Source organism: Salvelinus namaycush, chromosome 37 (assembly GCF_016432855.1).
Source record: "Salvelinus namaycush isolate Seneca chromosome 37, SaNama_1.0, whole genome shotgun sequence".
In the NCBI taxonomy this organism is placed as follows: Eukaryota; Metazoa; Chordata; class Actinopteri; order Salmoniformes; family Salmonidae; genus Salvelinus; species Salvelinus namaycush.
The window spans coordinates 3,330,795-3,350,365 of NC_052343.1; the positions used below are offsets into that span (position 1 = coordinate 3,330,795).

Here is a 19,571-nt window from a genome sequence, read left to right on the forward strand (position 1 = left end):
TCACTAACAAGACCTCTGACCCTTCACCCTTGAACTTTCCACTGCCAGGGAACGTGCCAAACCCAGTCCCAGGCTGCACAGCTCAAATCAGATCAGGGGGTTTAGAGTGTGTGGGGGGGGGGGGGGGGTGCTGTCTCCAAGGACCTCATATGTCACTGCTGTGTTGATAAGTGAGATTTATGACCCTTCACCTTAAAACCTGGTCGCCCAACTCCACCACGGCCACTTCTTGTGTTCTTCAGGCCCAAGTGTTTGGAATTCTGCCTCTGTCTCTGGGGAAATCCCTGTCACCTGTCAGTGAAACCCATTCAGTGTTGCATGTGAGCCCGTAACTCAAGACTCCAAGTTGATGATCCCCATTGCCCCTTGGCCCCCATACCACATATCTTTCTCTCTCTCTCTTTCTCTCTCTCTCTCCCCCCTCTTTGTCTCTCTCTCTATCCCTCTCTCTCTTTGAAATCAAGTCACTCCTGTTGGAGGGGGCACCATCATCGTCTGGCCCTTTTTATATTCCGGCTGGCAGATTCCCAGCATCATCTGCTGCTCGGTGGAGACAGGAATAGAAGCTGGGAGGGGATGTTAGAGTGGACATTGGTTAGCAATAGCCCTACAGTGTCATTTTGGAAATTGCCAGTGGCCAGGTGAGCTGACACGGAATGAAAGCGATAGTCAAAGTGACCCAGCTGAGGCTCATGGCCATTGTACCTGAGGTTTCATGCACTCCACCATGGCGCTACTTCAAAGACACACACAAGGTCACTGTCTCAAGGGGGCATGGACCATGGTGCCAACAGGGCTTTCGATAGACTATGACTTTTTAAAGAGACATAAACAGTCGAACAGTAGCTTGTGCATTGAGTTTAGCCAGGGTTGAGCATCTCAAGACAGAGGCCCAAAAAGTAAGGCTACCCTGTTAAGCAGGGGATGTGGCACATTTGCATAACACCACCATGACATTTATTTTGATCAATTATTTTGGGGGAGGGGGGTGGAAAATAACAAATAACTTCATATTTTCTTCCCGTGTGTCACGTTCCTGACCTGTTTTCTCTTGTTTTTGTATGTGTTTAGTTGGTCAGGGCGTGAGTTGGGGTGGGCATTCTATGTATTGTGTTTCTATGTTGGGTTTAATGTGTTGCCTGATATGGTTCTCAATTAGAGGCAGGTGTTTGACGTTTCCTCTGATTGAGAACCATATTAAGGTAGGCTGTTCTCACTGTTTGTTTGTGGGTGATTGTCTTCCGTGTCTGTGTATGTCGCACCACACGGGACTGTTTCGTTTTCGTTCGTGTATGTAGTCTGTTCCTGTTCGTGCGTTCTTCGTGTTTATGTAAGTTCGTTTGTTCAGGTCTGTTGACTTCATTTATTGCTTTGTAGTTTGTTCAAGTATATTTTCGTCTTCGTTATTATTATTAAAATTCATTATGTATTCATCACACGCTGCATTTTGGTCCAATCCTTCTCGCCTCTCCTCAAACGAGGAGGAGGAAAAATATGATGACCGTTACACCGTGTCTGATTTCAAAGCAAGGTGAGAGGAAGGGATGTGGCACTTAGAGCCCCTGGGATGGGACATCAGAATCTAACAATGTGGGAACAGAATGTTTGGGGTGGGGTAGAGGGGAAAGAGGGAAATTAGATCAGGAGTCGGATTTCACATTTCCTCCTGCATCTCTCAATATTCAGCCAGTCAGATAAACGACAGTGATTCCAATGACTCGGCCGGGGCTTATCTGTTTGAAATATTAAATTCAATATGGTCTCAGACACAACCAAAATATTACAAGGGTCATTCTAATTTGTTGGGGGGGTTCAAATGAGTCATTATACAGAACTGTGTGTTGCATCACTTTCTCTCTGAATTTCTCTCTCTATTTCATGCTTCTCAACATTTTTGCTTCCCAGTCATTCTCCATGACAGGTCCTTCAAAACAAAGAGGTAAGATCCATTCCAGAGGGCCTCCCCCATCCAAAATCAACCCTGAGAGGAGCCCGTGCCGTGCAAAATGCTGTGGCGATGCTCTCACTTCGCCCTTCATTTTCCAAAAATACAGTTGGAAGTTGGCATGAGCGCAAACTGTGACCGCTCACAGCTCAGAAAACACTGCTTCCCCCTTTTTCCTGTGTAATGGAAACCTTTCTGAAGTCAGAGCTGCAGAAGCTCTGTGTTATGGTTAAATCATAGGCCCAGGGAGAGCAGGTGCTTCCCCAATACTCTGGGGAGACGTTGCCCCTGGCCCTGAGCGCTGGTCTAGGATCAGCTTTCCCTAGCCCACGTCTGACCTCAACCACTATTAGCTAATGCAGCAAACATTCCCTGGACCAGCACTTAGAGGCAAATTCTATACACCAAGTTTTTCCTGCACTGACAGCAGACTTTTTCATAGAGGGAACACTGTTAGAGAAGGGAGGCTACAGTAATATGGCAGGGCCAATGGGGTTGATGAGGTGGAGCTATGGATGCAGTGGTATCTGAGAGAGGATAGAGAGAGTGGATATTCATAGCTCTGATAAAAAGGTAAGGAGAGCATAAAGAGTATTACCTCCAAACCCTGCTCTTAAACTTAGATACAACGACCACATCAAAATGGTTGTGTAAACCAAAACCTCTCCATAAGAGTACACTTTTCCCAGTTGACCTTTGTGCTGGCATGTATGCTTCTGATTTTCTCGTTAAGGGAGAGAATGGAGAACACATCCATCCACATCAAAGTGAACCCTGAAAATAAAATCACATCGCCAAAAAATTCCTTGGCCTCCCGTGCACATTCCTGAAAACCCAATACCTCTGCACCGCTGTAGGTAGGAGGAATTATGGATTGGGTACATAATGAAAATACATTTACAGATATTAAAAGCGAAACCGTCAACAGCTGACTTGGCTGGTTCCAAATGAACATGGACAGAGGCGGTGGCATTGTTTCCCCGTTAGTTTGCTTGTTAGGAGCCCATTGTGTTTACTTAGGGGTTTTTTTCTCCGTAAAAAAATTGATGGTCGGCCATACTTTTATGTTGGCTGAGTTATGTGGCGCTCTCTGGCAGGGCTGCAGCAGGGACCTTTGAAGTGAGGCCATAAAACGCGGTGAGAGAGCAGCCAAGGCAGCACACTGTATTGTGGGTTGAGGCAGGACACGCAGGTCAATAGAGTCAGCGGCAACGGCACTATACAGGGAGTGAGGACAGGTCCTGATAATACAGACACCTGGAGCCTCTGCCAAAAGGACACTAACCTGTAGTGCATCCAGGGCACAGATCACATAGTAGGCATAAATAAATTGTGACTGCACAAGTTCAGAAGCCTTGGCAGAGCCCATACAGGTAGTTGTGTATGGAATCCTGTGCAGTAGTACAGTAATAAAACGCTGATATATCTAGATAACACAAGGCCATACTGTAGATATGTATAGTTCCAGAGCTGGGAGTCCAGTGATGTCATTCCTATCATGTGTGAGTCAAAGTGGACTGAAGTATGATTCATATGTGACTGCTGTGTTGTGAGTCCATGTTGAGTCCCTTTGAGTTATGAGTGTACTATGTAAGATCAAACCAATCCCCTTTAGCCTGCCTAACTGGAAAGGGGAGAACAAGTTTCCATTGCTGGCATTTTTCCTTTTGCTAACTAAGTTCCCTCTATAAATAAAAAATGCCGTCATGGACCTGAATCACAGAAAGACCTCTGAGTAGGGAGAGAGATGAGTTGTTTAACTCATCGCTCCTCTCAATCTGAGTGTGGGGATTATTTTATCAGCACTGATTGATGTGAAGAAGCTACCTTTCCACGGCAGCCCCAAACGGGCTCACCAGTGAGCTCACATTTAGAGAGAAAAAAGTGAAAAATGAAAGGCAAAAGACAAACAGCAGGGTGAAAAATTGCTGCGATCAAAGTACTCTAACTTCCCAGTCAAACTTTCCAATATGATAAAACCAGCAGTAGGAATTAACAGAAGCAAGGATTGTCCTCTATGGCTTAACGTCTCCCATTTTTATTTCACTTTGAAAAAAAAATATATATAGTTAGGATAGGACAGCATCTGGCGTAAAGCTCTGGGGGATTTGGGTCCCTAAATGAAGACAGATCAGCTATTTCTTTCCCTGAGAAACCTGTGTGTGTGTGTGTGTGTGTGTGTGTGTGTGTGTGTGTGTGTGTGTGTGTGTGTGTGTGTGTGTGTGTGTGTGTGTGTGTGTGTGTGTGTGTGTGTGTGTGTGTGTGGCATGTTTAGTTCTGACTCAGTCTATAACAGCACTACTGAAAGAATCACAGTTTGATTTACTTCTTCCACAGCTACTGTCGGTGGGCCACCAGAGCCTCTACTGTTTATTGTTTATAACAACCAACCTCTGAGAGCCTGAGAGAGTGCCAAACCCACTGCAAAGCTTTACTTACAACCTGACCCCACTCTAAATCTTTCTTTCTTTCTCTCTCTCACACTCACTCACTCACTCACTCACACACACACACACACAAATACTGAGAGTTTTAACAGATTGTTCAATCTCTTTTGGACTTGTACAGTGGGGCAAAAAAGTATTTAGTCAGCCACCAATTGTGCAAGTTCTCCCACTTAAAAATATGAGAGAGGCCTGTAATTCTCATCATAGGTACACTTCAACTATGACAGACAAAATGAGAAAAAAAATCCAGAAAATCACATTGTAGGATTTTTAATGAATTTATTTGCAGATTATGGCGGAAAATAAGTATTTGGTCAATAACAAAAGTTTATCTCAATACTTTGTTATATACCCTTTGTTGGCAATGACAGAGGTCAAACGTTTTCTGTAAGTCTTCACAAGGTTTTCACACACTGTTGCTGGTATTTTGGCCCATTCCTCCATGCAGATCTCCTCTAGAGCAGTGATGTTTTGGGGCTGTTGCTGGGCAACACGGACTTTCAACTCCCTCCAAAGATTTTCTATGGGGTTGAGATCTGGTGACTGGCTAGGCCACTCCAGGACCTTGAAATGCTTCTTACGAAGCCACTCCTTCGTTGCCCGGGCGGTGTGTTTGGGATCATTGTCATGCTGAAAGACTCAGCCACGTTTCATCTTCAATGACCTTGCTGATGGAAGGAGGTTTTCACTCAAAATCTCACGATACATGGCCCCATTCATTCTGTCCTTTACACGGATCAGTCGTCCTGGTCCCTTTGCAGAAAAACAGCCCCAAAGCATGATGTTTCCACCCCCATGCTTCACAGTAGGTATGGTGTTCTTTGGATGCAACTCAGCATTCTTTGTCCTCCAAACACGACGAGTTTAGTTTTTACCAAAAAGTTATATTTTGGTTTCATCTGACCATATGACATTCTCCCAATCTTCTTCTGGATCATCCAAATGCTCTCTAGCAAACTTCAGACGGGCCTGGACATGTATTGGCTTAAGCAGGGGGACACGTCTGGCACTGCAGGATTTGAGTCCCTGGCGGCGTAGTGTGTTACTGATGGTAGGCTTTGTTACTTTGGTCCCAGCTCTCTGCAGGTCATTCACTAGGTGTGGTTCTGGGATTTTTGCTCACCGTTCTTGTGATCATTTTGACCCCACGGGGTGAGATCTTGCGTGGAGCCCCAGATCGAGGGAGATTATCAGTGGTCTTGTATGTCTTCCATTTCCTAATAATTGCTCCCACAGTTGATTTCTTCAAACCAAGCTGCTTACCTATTGCAGATTCAGTCTTCCCAGCCTGGTGCAGGTCAACAATTTTGTTTCTGGTGTCCTTTGACAGCTCTTTGGTCTTGGCCATAGTGGAGTTTGGAGTGTGACTGTTTGAGGTTGTGGACTGGTGTCTTTTATACTGATAAGTTCAAACAGGTGCCATTAATACAGGTAACGAGTGGAGGACAGAGGAGCCTCTTAAAGAAGGAGTTACAGGTCTGTGAGAGCCAGAAATCTTGCTTGTTTGTAGGTGACCAAATACTTATTTTCCACCATAATTTGCAAATAAATTCATAAAAAATCCTACAATGTGATTTTCTGGATTTTTTTCTCATTTTGTCTGTCATAGTTGAAGTGTACCTATGATGAAAATTACAGGCCTCTCTCATCTTTTTAAGTGGGAGAACTTGCACAATTGGTGGCTGACTAAATACTTTTTTGCCCCACTGTATGTGCTATTGATATTAGTTATTACTATGAGCAACATGACTTAGCCACTTATAGGGCACATAGGTTAACCTGAGTTAGAATTTGAATGAGCGAGTGCTTGTTTGTGAGGGGGAGGGGTATGAGTGCTAAGGTTATCTTTAGAACATATTTTTTCACTGTCTGGTTTAAACCTGCAAAAACTCACAAATTTGTCATGACACTGCTGCAACGGGTATCTCACGGAAGCAAGGTAGCACACTTTAACACCAACACAAGCACACCCAGATGCTATCATAGGCAATAACAAGCAGGTGAGGATAGAGCTGGGCAAGGTAGGCACAGGGACATGAGTACAACACTGACGATAAACTGTGAGGTGAGATACTTGTCACATAGCACTCAATGCAGGTTAAAGACACAGCCTGGTCTCATAGACTAGAAGCAACATAGTAAACATAAATCCAGGACACTCAAATTAGTGTGATATACTATGTTTGGTATGGTTACATAACACATAAGGTTACTTAAGGCAAAGCCAAAAGTAGGGTGGATGGGAAGGGATATAATGTGAATGTCTAGCAACCCAAAGGTTGCGTGCTCGAATCTCATCATGGACAACTTTGGCATTTTAGCTAATTAGCAACTTTGCAACTACTTACTACTTAGCATGTTAGCTAACCCTAACTGTAACCTTAACCCTTTGACCTAACTCCTAACTCCAACCTTAACCCTTAGTTTAGCAAACGTTAGCCACCTAGCTAATGTTAGCCATAACAAATTGGAACATATCATACTTTTTGCAAATTTGTAACATATTGTACAAATTGCAATTAGTAACATATTGTACAAATTGCAATTCGTAACATACATATCATACAAAATAGATGCTGGACATCCACAAATTAATACATACCATACGAAACGTAACATATCATGCTTATTGGAGTGTCCCGGATTTACCTTTACTATGTTACGTCTACCCATGAGTCCAGGTTGAAAGACAACAGTGAGTTTACTTCTCAGTCAGCAGCATGAATCACTCAGAGGGAATTCATTCCGGCGTGCCATCCATAACAAGGCCACACAATGGGCTTCAATTAAACGTAAAATACATTTTGTTCTTTTGAACAACTCACACAAAACCCACATTAGATGTATTGAATATTTATTTCACCTCTGTCTACGTAGTGAAGCTACTTAAACCAAGAAATAATCATAAAAACAATTAAAGCACTAATTTGTGGAGCTCACTGATTACATTTTTAAAAATATATTTTTAAAAGTTTGTTAATGATTGAGTGAATGTGTCATGTTTCACCCCGTATTCCACATCAACCTCCAAAGAGACCTGTGCATTCCTTTGTCATACAACCATTGTGCCCTGTCAAATAAGGAATAAAAGGACAACAGCGTTACATGGCATAGACACCATGACCCAGACATGTAGGCCTAATATCAAGTTTCACATCAACAGCCTATTCTAAAGAGGGGAGCTTCCCATGTAAAACATGTTAAGTGAAAGGTTCACAAAATATTTATAGTCTGTTCTATTACACAAAATGGAGGGAATGACCCCTGAGTGGGTTTATAGTTTTGGTATTTGGCACAGCAAGATAGCCACCCACTTTCAAGCGGATCCCTCTCTGCAACATTATTGAGGGTCGGGATTGGGATACAGTTTGTGTGGTCCAAGGCAAGTGAAAATGACCAGAATCGGAGTAAAACAGGCCTATGTTTATAAAAGATAAGACCTTAGAATGTGTTTAAACTGATTTGTGGATCCAGACATTCCATTAAATCACTGCACACATGATAGAGCACACTGACATCAGTTTTTGTGGGGCTATGTAAACTCATACTTTAGTGGCTCTAAATAGCATCAGGGGGAAATTGGTCCTTGACCATGAATTCTGACATGGTTAGCCTACAAAGGGGAGGTGAAAATGTATTGAAATAATTTACCAAATGTAGCCTTCATAGCAGCCTTGGAGCATGTGCACATGCATCGTAAATTCCCTAATCTTTGTGTCATCCGGATTGAGCAATATGTGCAGTCGGAAACAACCTATCGGGAGTTTAGGTTTTGGTCATCTGTAAATTGCGCCTATCCAATCACAGATGCCTGTCTGTCTGCTCTGTAATCTCGCGAGACACAGAGAAGTCATGGCTGCCGTACAGAGCAGCAAACTTCTACGCAAGTGTGTTGCATCTCCAACGGGGAAACACTCCGCGTCGGTCATCTTCTTACACGGCTCAGGTGGTTACGTTTTACAATGCTCTCGATGTTTATTGACATTTCTTCAACGGTAACTACGCTGAACTAGCCTCATAATAACTGGGAGTTGTGGTAGGTTAGCGACCTATAGCCTAGCCTGTAGCATTGCCAGAGTACTTTCGATTTAGATACTGAAAGCTTTTGTACAGTGATGGACAGACAGGACTGTCTTTTGAACTTTATAACTATGCAAACTTATGTGGCTTCCACGCAACTGTAACTGAGTTATGATATGGCCTACTGTGGCAAATTAATAATGTAGCTAACAGAAGCAACGTAGATCGATACATTCAATTAAGTCGTCAGCATTGGGAAATGTTATTCTAAGGATACTTAATATTTGGCCTTGATCACAAAAGAAAAAAACGGAATGCTATGTATTTATCTGATATCTCCCTGAAAAAAGAAATGTTAAATAAAAATGTATCAAATATTTTAAAACAAATTATTATAGTAAATGTGAGCAACTCAACAACAACAAAAATATAATTGTGGCGTCACCAATATTCAATATACGGTTTATTCCAAAAACAGTCAGCAACATGTGAAAGGGATGTTGGTGAAACCAAGGTTCTGCTCTGTAAGCCTAGTGACTGGCGAGTCAGTTATATTGGCTAACTCTTCACTTCTGCCATGCAGGAGACACTGGACAGGGAGTGCGAGCATGGGTCAAAGAGGTTTCGGTACCGGACCTGGCTTTCCCCCACATCAGAGTGGTATATCCCACAGCTCCAGCCAGGTATTTTTATTTATTTTACCCTTTATTTAACTAGGCAAGTCAGTTAACAAATTCTTATTTACAATGACGGCCTAGGAACAGTGGGTTAACTGCTTTGTTCAGGGGCAGAACGTCAGATTTGTACCTTGTCAGCTCGGGAATTCGATCTGGCAACCTTTCGGTTACTAGTCCAACGCTCTAACCACTAGGCCACCTGCTGCTAAATGCCATATACAGTCCTGCAGTCAAGCTGCTGAAACCCCTCAACACACAGACAATGCCCTTCAACTGTTGTCTTTAAAATAACGTAACTAACCCAGACAGGTAGAACATCTGGGCATGTATTCATAAAGCATCTCAGAGTTGATCTAGGATCAGTTTAGCCTTTTTAGATAATAATGATTATGATTATATATCCTAGGTTAGCATTCCTACTCCAATGCTTTGTGAATATGGACCCTGAACAGCAATTTAAATAGGCTAAATCGCCTAATACCCGTTTCACACTACCGCACCGAGATGAATGGACCATGTGAATAGATCATTTCCAAGCCAGTGCTGTTCGGGACAGCACGATATTGTGGAAAGGGGTAAATCTTCTCATCCTCCCATGTGACCCTCACTGCCCGAACCTTTCCTCATTACATAGCTAAACTTTGAATCTGGTTCTGTCTTCTGTTGACCCCTCAGGCCATACACACCCATGCGGGGGGCTCTGTCCAATGTGTGGTTTGACCGCTACAAGATCTCACAGGACAGCCTGGAGCACTTGGAGTCTATAGACGCCATGGCCAAGTCCTTGGGAGCGGTTATACAGGAGGAGATCAGGGCAGGAGTACCAAAGCACAGGATGATCATAGGTACTGTCTCACACACATACACGCACACAAATTCTGCTGCTACTAGAGCTCTTTGTTTGATTTCCCTGTCTCTTTCTGGCCGTATGTCAGATTTGGCTGTATGATCTCTCCTTCACTCGTTACCTTCCTCATGACTTCCTAACTCCATGACCCCCTCCTGAATGTGTATTATGCACCCGTCCACTTGCCCATTTGCTTGATCTTGCTCTTTCTCTCTCCACACACACCACTCTCTCTTGGCCTTGGTGTTCTCAACTCCCTCTGTCATGATATAAAATGAAGAATGCAAGTTATCAGGTTTCTTTATCCTTTTATACGCTGCCAATTATGAACCGTAAAGTATTTCTGGAGGGATTCTCGGGTGCAGCAAATCCTTTTCCCCCAAATATTTTGGTTATCAGGTTCGATAACGATGACATAAAACCGCTCGGATCAAGCGCCATAAACACTATTTTAGAACCTAGGTAAGAGTTCCCACAGGAAATATGTGGGGGGCCATCGCAAGTTTTATGTCTCTGTAAGAGAACAAATGATAGCGTCCATGAAAGGGGAAACCGATGGGAACATTGGGGAAAGGGTTAACCTACAAGCCCTGAAATATATAAATATACGGAAATATAAATATAAAAAAAAGAGCCGCGCGTTTGTGTGAAAGGCCCAGTGTGGAACGCCAGAAAAGCCCCCGAACTCCACTCGAGAAAGTGATTCAAAAAACACATGTTCCTGGGAGACTGCTGAAATATTATCTCCCTAAATCATAACATTTTGTCATTAACTATAAATACTCCTTGGAATCACTCGGCATACTGGAGAAACAGAGTGGTCTGTACCCAGAGTCCACTTGCCGCGCTGACGGACTGACAAGCGGCAGAACTTTCCATGGAAAAAAGTTTTTCAAGTAAAAGCCGCCACCGCAGGCTTTTGTGTTCGTGTTTTTCACTCTTTAAAAAAAGCACGGATCCGTCGGGAAATCTCAGAAAAGAGAAGCTATCGCCACAGTCATGATTTCACACATATAGGCTCACACACACACACACTGAAAACACACAGCAGCACTGTACCCAAACAGCACAGCGGAGGGGTATACGAAAGAAGGAGACATTAGAATGGGAATGTATGATTGAGGTTTGTTATCGTGGATTGGAATGAGCGACTGAGAGTATACCAGAAAGACGGTCTCAAAGTATACACTCTTGGGAAAAAAAGGGTTCTTCAGCTGTCCCCATAGGAGAACCCTTTTTGGTTCCAGGTAGAACCCAAAATGGCTCTACCTAGTACCAAAAAGGCTTCTACAAAGGGTTATCCTATGGGGACAGCCAAAGAACCCTTTTAGGTTCTAGATAACACCTTTTTCCCCCAAAGAGTATAGCCGGTGAAGTAAAGAAATAAACAGAATCTCATGGACAAATGTTTTATTCGTTGGGCAAAGCGTGTGAACTCCCCCTTCCCTCCATATCTCCATTCTTCCCCCTCTGACAGGATGATGGGTACTTTCACACTTTCCCAGATGTACCCAGATGTGAGATTAAGGACGGACTCGTGAACGGATGCCGACTCCTGAGGAGCGAAAAGCTGATGATGTGGAACTAAGGAGTCTGTTTCATTTTAATGTTTTTTCTTTTCTTTCTCAGTTAAAGGCAGAGTATTTTCCACTTCGGACAGCTTAAACTGCCAGGATGGCTTAAACTACTGTTACTCATACATAATAATAAATGAATATATTTATTATTATGTTCCTACCTTATATTATTCCTAGTATGCACAGTTGAGAAATGTGATTTTCCTGGGAAAAGCACTTTGGGTACAATATTCAATACACATTTTCAGTGAATACCTGCACAAAGAGACCTAATTGACCCAGTACAATAACATGTTCTGTTTTGTCTTGTTCCTCGTCCAAAGGGGGTTTCTCTATGGGCGGAGCTATGGCCCTCCACCTAGCGTGCCGTTATCACCCTGACGTAGCAGGAGTCTTTGTTCTGTCCAGCTTTCTCAACAAGGACTCTGTAGTATATCAGGTAAGGCAGGTTGTCACTGGTACAATGTCTACTAAAATGTCCAGACAATATTCAAAATCTTGAATAGAGCGCCAGAAAACTACAACGACCTGCTAAACCGTCGTTTGAATGACAGATGGTGGTAGAGAAATATTGGTGTATTGATGTAGTGTCCCAATTCAAAGATGCTCCATGTCACATCCAAGATCTTGCATTTATCAGGAGTTTGCTACACTTGGTTCTGACAGAGATATTGGACCTGTAGAGTGTGCTAGTAAGCAGTCTAGAAGTGTCTGACTGACTTCTCCCCCTGCTAGGCTGTGGAGGAGCGGGCAAGGGCGGGGAGCCCCCTCCCAGAGCTATTCCAGGGCCATGGGACAGGAGACGAGTTGGTGTTCCATAAGTGGGGAGAAGAAACTACGGCCCTGCTGAAGAAGGCTGGGATGACGACCACCTTCCACTCGTTCCCAGGCCTCCAGCACCAGCTCTCCCGGCCAGAGATTGAGCTACTGCGCTCCTGGATCCTCACCAAGCTGCTCCCGGACAGTCTAGACGCCAGTGGGCAGTGACCAGTCAGCCCCACACCACTAAACAGACACATTAACAACACGCTATTAACACGTTAATACTATTGAGCTGATTTAAACTGAGCCAAACCAAACGGTACTGCGCTGGCCTGGTAAAGCATTGCCCATAGTTTTTGGAACAAAGCTGGAAAAGCGAGCCAGTACGGTTCAGGTCGGTACTATAGTGTGAAAATGATATTAACGTGCTGAGTGGGCTGTGGACCACCTCCTCACAACCTCTTTGGGAACACAATACCGTAAATAAAATAAAAAATTAACTGTCAATAATTATTTTATTTTTTTGTGGCTTGGACACTGTCTGTTGTGCTTGCTTAGTGTACTCAACAGCTGTGTGGTTCCCTTCAAAAGAGAACATGTGATAGTTGAGTGTGCTTATAACCACTCCCTCTGCACTAGTGCAGTCTCCACTCTTAACGCTTCAGCCTCGTCTGTCTATCTCTGATAGGATATGGGAGCGTGCTCTGCCTCCACCCCTATAGTCTAACTAACACTAGAGTCAAATTAGTACTGTTGCTGTAGAGAGAACGGGAATTGTTTAGTCAATCTTTCTCTCGCTCGCTCTGTTTTTTTTTATACACCGTTATCGTTTTGCGCTGGGAAATGTGTTGAACATGTGTGGGGACGGAGGGAGCGGAGGTCTGTTCTGTTTGCTCAGTAGTTCTGCTCCGTAGCACACGTCGCCTCATTGATGGTTATTGGGAGGAAGCAGTTAGCTGTTCTTCCCTTCTTCCTACCTGCAGCCTCTCTCTCGGCTTTGTGCTTCAGGTAGTCCGGATGTTGGGCTGCCTTCACTGGTGTAGGGCTGCAGGCCAGGGTCAGAACACAGGGAGATCATGAGTGAGCAGTAGTAACACTTAGGTGCCAAACATAATGAGTTATGGAAATGATTGTATAGCCCTGGCTATAAATGAACCATCTGTCAACATCAGCAGTCACCCTTCAGACAATACTTTGAATTCTGATTTTTGAAATTGTAACCACAAACCTTTTAAAATTAACATTATTTTAATGAGTTTATTATATATTTGTGGTTTACATGATATAGCCTATAACAAATCAGCAACTTTTTAGACATGAGTATGGTGGGGGCCTTCCGGGTGGCGCAGTGGTCTAAGGCTGTGCCACCAGAGATTCTGGGTTCTAGCCCAGGATCTGTCGCAGCCGGCCGTGGCCGGGAGGTCCATGGGGCGGAGGGGATATCCTTGTCTCATCGCGCACTAGCGACTCCTGTGGCGGGCCGGGCGCAGTGCACGCTGACCAGGTCGCCAGGTGTACGGCGTTTCCTCCGACACATTGGTGCGGCTGGCTTCCGGGTTGGATGTGCGTTGTTTCAAGAAGCAGTGTGGCTTGGTTGGGTTGTGTTTCGGAGGACGCATGGCTCTCGACCTTCCCCTCTCCCGAGTCCGTACGGGAGTTGCAGCGATGAGACAAGACTGTAACTACTACCAATTGGATACCACGAAATTGGGGAGAAAAAAATAAAAGACATGAATAAGGTATGAAAAAATGATAGCTGCTCAGTTGAACCAGCTAGAGAATGTAACATGGTCCCCCTACACACAAGAACACCAAACCAAAACATATCTCACTGCAAAGGAAAATGCACGTTAAAGAAAATGCACGTTTATTACTTCACATCCGTGCATGCTTTCATTCCAACATGTACTGTATGTCCAAAATGCTTTGGCAGTGTTAGCAGCTGTTTTTACAGTAGCAGTAAGGCTATTCAAATTCAGCTGGAAGTTGACCTTGACACCATCCACCATTTAGGAAGTGTTCACCTCCAGCATCTGTTCCATCAACGTGTGTCAACACTGATCAACGTCTCTGTGCTCCCACTATACTCTCCACTTTCTAATCACCCAACAAATCATGTGCAAAGTTTATTTGTCAATCATGTTCTCTCCCCCTTTTTCTAGCTCTAGGATTCTATTCTTTCTCTGTCTCTCTCCTTCAACTGGAGAGGATGGAAACGTGAGTATCAGGTGAACTCGGATTAGGCAACAATGTTGAGATCATTCTTAGTGGTTTGGGGGGGCTGGGATGGGGGGCTGAGAAAGGGAGAAGAGAATGGGGAGGTGGAAGATGGGGGTGCGCTCAGGCCTCAGCCCATGTCGAGGGGAAGGGAGAGAAAGAAGAGAGGAGAGGGTGGGAGGTGCGGCCAAAGCAAACAGACTGAGCTCTGAATTTTTCTCTGTCCCTGATCGCTGATTACTTCCAGCTATGTGTGAAAGAATGCTACTGTTGAGCGGCCAGCAGTTCTCCTCCCCTACACCGACTGGCACACTCCCCTTCTCTTGTATGCCTCCTTAGCCATCGCTCCTTACTCGCTCCCTCCCTCCACGCCCCCACACTTTCTCTCTTTTTCTACCTCTCGTCCCCTGGTCAGTGAGAGGCCCGGGCTGTAGCCTATTGCCATCCAGGCGTTTTATGATTTAATGGTGGGAATAGATGTAGGTAATGAAGGAGGCCATGAGCGGTCTACTCCTCTCTAGGTGAAGTGAGGTGAAGAAACAAGTGTTTGTCGACGGCTCTAAAAACGCTGCATTTCGAAACAAGGAGGATACAGCCTTCACTTTAACAACCCTTTTACACTGTAAAAGTCCTCTCAACACTCCTTAACCAATACCCTACTTTTCACCACTAATTGGCGTATGATATGCCACTACAACTCCCGTCACTGTTTCTGAGGCTCCTACAATACTAGCGGATCGTAATTACATAGCCACCCTAACTTGTATCTTGCCCCTTAGCCTACCTCACTCCTCTCTCACTGGCATTTCTAACTTCACCCTTCTCTTCTCCACCTTCCCTTCTCTTTGCTTTCTTGTTCTCTCTTTTCCTGAGGTATTCCCCCTTCCTCTCCTCCCCTCCTCCTCCTCTAAAGTACGTCCCCTGTCGGCTCAGATGATAATCTGCTTCACGGTGCATGTGTCAGGGGGAAGGAATGCTAATCTGGAAGAGTTGCGGACTGCGAAGTCGGGGCTTTTTTGGCTGCCAGTTTCCACTGTGCACTACTTTCCATGTTGACCTGCTCCAGAGTGGCCAGGCTACAGCAGGAGGAATTCTCGGCTGAGGGAGCCGAGATGTTGAAAGATTCCAGATCACTCATCTGGTAACCCCCCCCCCCCCCCCCCCCAGTTAGAGGTCACCACTCAATTGGTCTATCGCAACGCTTGACCGTCCGTCGTTGATTTATAATTAGATACTGTGGATTCCAATCCAGTATTAAATGATTTGTGGACTAGGGATTAGATTATTGTTGTATTGTCTAATATATTCTTCTAACATTTGTTTTGTACAGTGTGCCAGCCAAATTAATTAGGAAATGTGTGAGCAAGAGTGCCAAAATGTAATTGTATACTCATTTTATTCCAATAGCCCATTTATTGCAGATTCGGATTTATAAATAGTCTGAATTGAAGAATAGGGTCTAACTTGAGTTAATGTTACTTTCTAGAAAAACTGTTCCGACTAGCAAAAATAAGTTCTGAACTGGTTTGACCCCCAGAAAAATGCTGGTTCCTTTCTGTTCCTTTTTTTAACCTGTGAAATAAACTGTTTTTTACATTTATTTCATTAAATTACTTCACCAATCAGTGTGGGTAGAGCAGGCAAGCTAGTTGTTTACATGCATGATGGACTGACATGTGTAGCCTATGGCGCAAGATGCGACTGACATTTTGCAGAGGGTTGAGGAGGCTTGAAGCGCTGGGCATCTTATGACATGCACTATCTGAATTAGGTCCACAGAATTATACTGTACCTAGGAGGGGCGGCTTCTATGGAGAAACTTTGAATGTCCTTTGAGCTAGCTAGCTAACAAGCTTGTGTGTGCAGAGCGGCACCAGAATTAAAAACGTCTTACCTTTTTGTAGTTAATAAATCCAACTTGAAATGTGATAACGTCTGTTTGTAACGTCAGTACAGTAGCCTATGCTTCGGAGGGGGAAGGTGCAGGTAGCCTAAACACACACACACTGGTAAAGATTTTCAGCTTGCAGGCAGACACTGGAATACGTTTCTGAGTGACAGAGTGAGGGCTTTGCATTTGGGCTTTGTTGCATTTTTTTGTGTGGCTAGAAAAAAATGCCTGGAACGTAAAATAATGTTATTAACCGGTTCCCATGCTTTTACAATAACAGTTCTGTTCCGGAACAGTATGAATCACTTTTGTTCCCGGTTCCATTTCTGTTCCTTGTTATTTTCAGGTTTTTGGTTCTGTTCCCTCAACCAGTTCCAACCCTTGCTTTATGGGTTTTCTTTATCCCAGAGCAAGTCCCATTGAGTTTTTTAGTTTCAAACCAGAGTTGTTTTTTTATTAGCCTTTATCATGTCTTTAACTACACACACTCTGGCTACCTGATGTCCTGCCCTGACCTCTCCCTTTAACCTTTGACCTTTCCTCTTTCTGTGCTTTGAATACATCATCTGTGCCCGTGAGACCACGGTCAGAACACGGCCATGGAGAAGGGAGGCAGGTCCTATGTAAAAAGAGTTTACAGCTTTAGCTCTCCTCTCTTCGATCTGAGGACCCAATCGATGGAGCAGAACTGTAGCCTCTGTGCTTCCAGGAGGAGAGGCATTATGCTGTGTCTGTTCTCCCCCCAGAAGAACTGGACCTGGCTTTTACAAGAGGCTGGAGCTGGGCTCCGGACAGAGATGTCACTGGGGCTGCAGCCAGGGCCGATGGTGATGGTGATCTCCCCACTCTGAAGAAAGTTTGAGGTAAAGTGCAGGTGATTTACACAGAGAATACCAAACATTAGGAACACCTTTCTAATATTCAGTTGGGGTCATGGACTCTACAAGATGTTCAAAAGCGTACCCAAGGGATGCTGACCCATGTTGACTCCAGCTCTCCTTTGGGTGGTGGAACATTCTTGATTAACAGTGGAAACTATTGAGTGTGAAAAACCCAGTAGCATTGCAGTTCTTTTTGATATATAATATGTTTATTTTCCAATAGAAAAAGAGGACAAAACAAAACTTAACTCACATATACAAAATAAAAATCCTATTAGGTGGTACATATTATAAGAAGACAGCATATAGTCATTCCAAGCAGTGTAGTTAAATCAAAAATAAATATTGAGTGTAGTACAGCACAGAGTAGCAGCAGATCATCAACCCAGTTATGAAGGGGGAATAGACCATTTATCCCGTATCAGCTGCCATATTTAGTAAAACATTGGACTTCTATTGGAGGTATTGTATCTTTTCCATTAGCATTACATATCCTAAATCCAATCATCCTAATTTTTTTTCAACTTAATTGAGGAAAATAAGAACAATCCAAAATGTATTTTTGATACTGTCGCAAAGCTAACTAAAAAGCAGCATTCCCCAAGTGAGGATGGCTTTCACTTCAGCAGCGATAAATTCATGAACTTCTTTGACGAAAAGATCATGATCATTAGAAAGCAAATTACGGACTCCTCTTTAAATCTGCGTATTCCTCCAAAGCTCAGTTGTCCTGAGTCTGCACAACTCTGCCAGGACCTAGGATCAAGGGAGACACTCAAGTTTTTTTAAACTGTATCTCTTCACACATTGATGAAAATAACCATGGCCTCTAAACCTTGCATACTGGACCCTATTCTAACTAAACTACTGAAAGAGCTGCTTCCTGTGCTTGGCCCTCCTATGATGAACATAATATATGGCTCTCTATCCACCGGATGTGTACCAAACTCACTAAAAGTGGCAGTAATAAAACCTCTCTTGAAAACGCCAAACCTTGACCCAGAAAATATAAAAAACTATCGGCCTATATTGAATCTCCCATTCCTCTCAAAAATGTTAGAAAAAGCTGTTGCACGGCAGCTCACTGCCATCCTGAAGACAAACAATGTATACAAAACGCTTCAGTCTGGTTTTAGACCCCATCATAGCACTGAGACTGCACTTGTGAAGGTGGTAAATTACCTTTTAATGGCGTCAGACCGAGGCTCTGCATCTGTCCTCGTGCTCCTAGACCTTAGTGCTCAAATTAAACTGTGAAGGACCTCTGCGTTACTCTGGACACTGATCTCTCTTTTGATGAACATATCAAAACTGTTTCAAGGACAGCTTTTTTCCATCTACGTAACATTGCAAAAATATGAAACTTTCTGTCCAAAAATAATGCAGAAATATTTAGCCATGCTTTTGTCACTTCTAGGTTAGACTACAGCAATGCTCTACTTTCCAGCTACCTGAATAAAGCACTAAATAAACTTCAGTTAGTGTTGAACACGGCTGCTAGAATCTTGACTAGAACCAAAAAATGTGATCATATTACGGCTAGCACTGGCTTCCTGTTAAGGCAAGGGCTGATTTCAAGGTTTTACTGCTAACCTACAAAGCATTACATGGGCTTGCTCCTACCTATCTTTCCGATTTGGTCCTGCCGTACATACCTACACATACGCTTCGGTCACAAGACGCAGGCCTCCTTACTGTCCCTAGAATTTCTAATCAAACAGCTGGAGGCAGGGCTTTCTCCTATAGAGCTCAATTTTTATGGAATGGTCTGCCTATCCATGTGAGAGAAGCAGACTCGGTCTCGACCTTTAAGTCTTTATTGAAGACTCATCTCTTCAGTAGGTCCTATGATTGAGTCTGGCCCAGGAGTATGAAGGTGAACGGAAAGGCACTGGAGCAACGAACCGCCCTTGCTGTCTCTGCCTGGCTGGTTCCCCTCTCTCCACTGGGATTCTCTGCCTCAAACCCTATTACAGGGGGTGAGTCACTGACTTACTGGTGCTCTTCCATGACGTCCCTAGGAGGGGTGCGTAACTTGAGTGGGTTGAGTCACTGACGTGATCTTCCTGTTCGGGTTGGCTCCCCCCCTTGGGTTGTGCCGTGGGGAAGATCTTCGTGGGCTATACTCAGCCTTGTCTCAGGATGGTAAGGTGGTGGTTGAAGACATCCCTCTCGTGGTGTGGGGGCTGTGCTTCGGGAAAGTGGGTGGGGTTATATCCTTCCTGTTTGGCCCTGTCCGGGGGTATCATCGGATGGGGCCACAGTGTCTCCTGACCCCTCCTGTCTCAGCCTCCAGTATTTATGCTG

At 44.1% G+C, this 19,571-nt stretch overlaps 1 protein-coding gene across 1 annotated transcript; it reads left to right on the forward strand.

Moving 5' to 3' along the window:
- Positions 1 to 8,229: 8,229 nt before the first annotated feature.
- Positions 8,230 to 12,793, forward strand: LOC120031500 (lysophospholipase-like protein 1). Its single transcript, XM_038977281.1, has 5 exons — positions 8,230 to 8,338; positions 8,996 to 9,095; positions 9,765 to 9,934; positions 11,837 to 11,952; positions 12,249 to 12,793. Exons 1-5 carry the CDS (start codon positions 8,245 to 8,247, stop codon positions 12,498 to 12,500), a joined length of 732 nt encoding a protein of 243 aa, XP_038833209.1. The 5' UTR covers positions 8,230 to 8,244; the 3' UTR covers positions 12,501 to 12,793.
- Positions 12,794 to 19,571: the final 6,778 nt, after the last annotated feature.

What these genes read in the sequence shown, in the direction of transcription:
- LOC120031500 (XM_038977281.1), top strand. Translation starts at nt 8,245, where the DNA reads ATGGCTGCCGTACAGAGCAGCAAACTTCTACGCAAGTGTGTTGCATCT. An exon ending in CATCTTCTTACACGGCTCAG is followed by an intron (nt 8,339 to 8,995) that starts GTGGTTACGTTT and finishes TCTGCCATGCAG; the next exon opens with GAGACACTGGACAGGGAGTG. An exon ending in TATCCCACAGCTCCAGCCAG is followed by an intron (nt 9,096 to 9,764) that starts GTATTTTTATTT and finishes TTGACCCCTCAG; the next exon opens with GCCATACACACCCATGCGGG.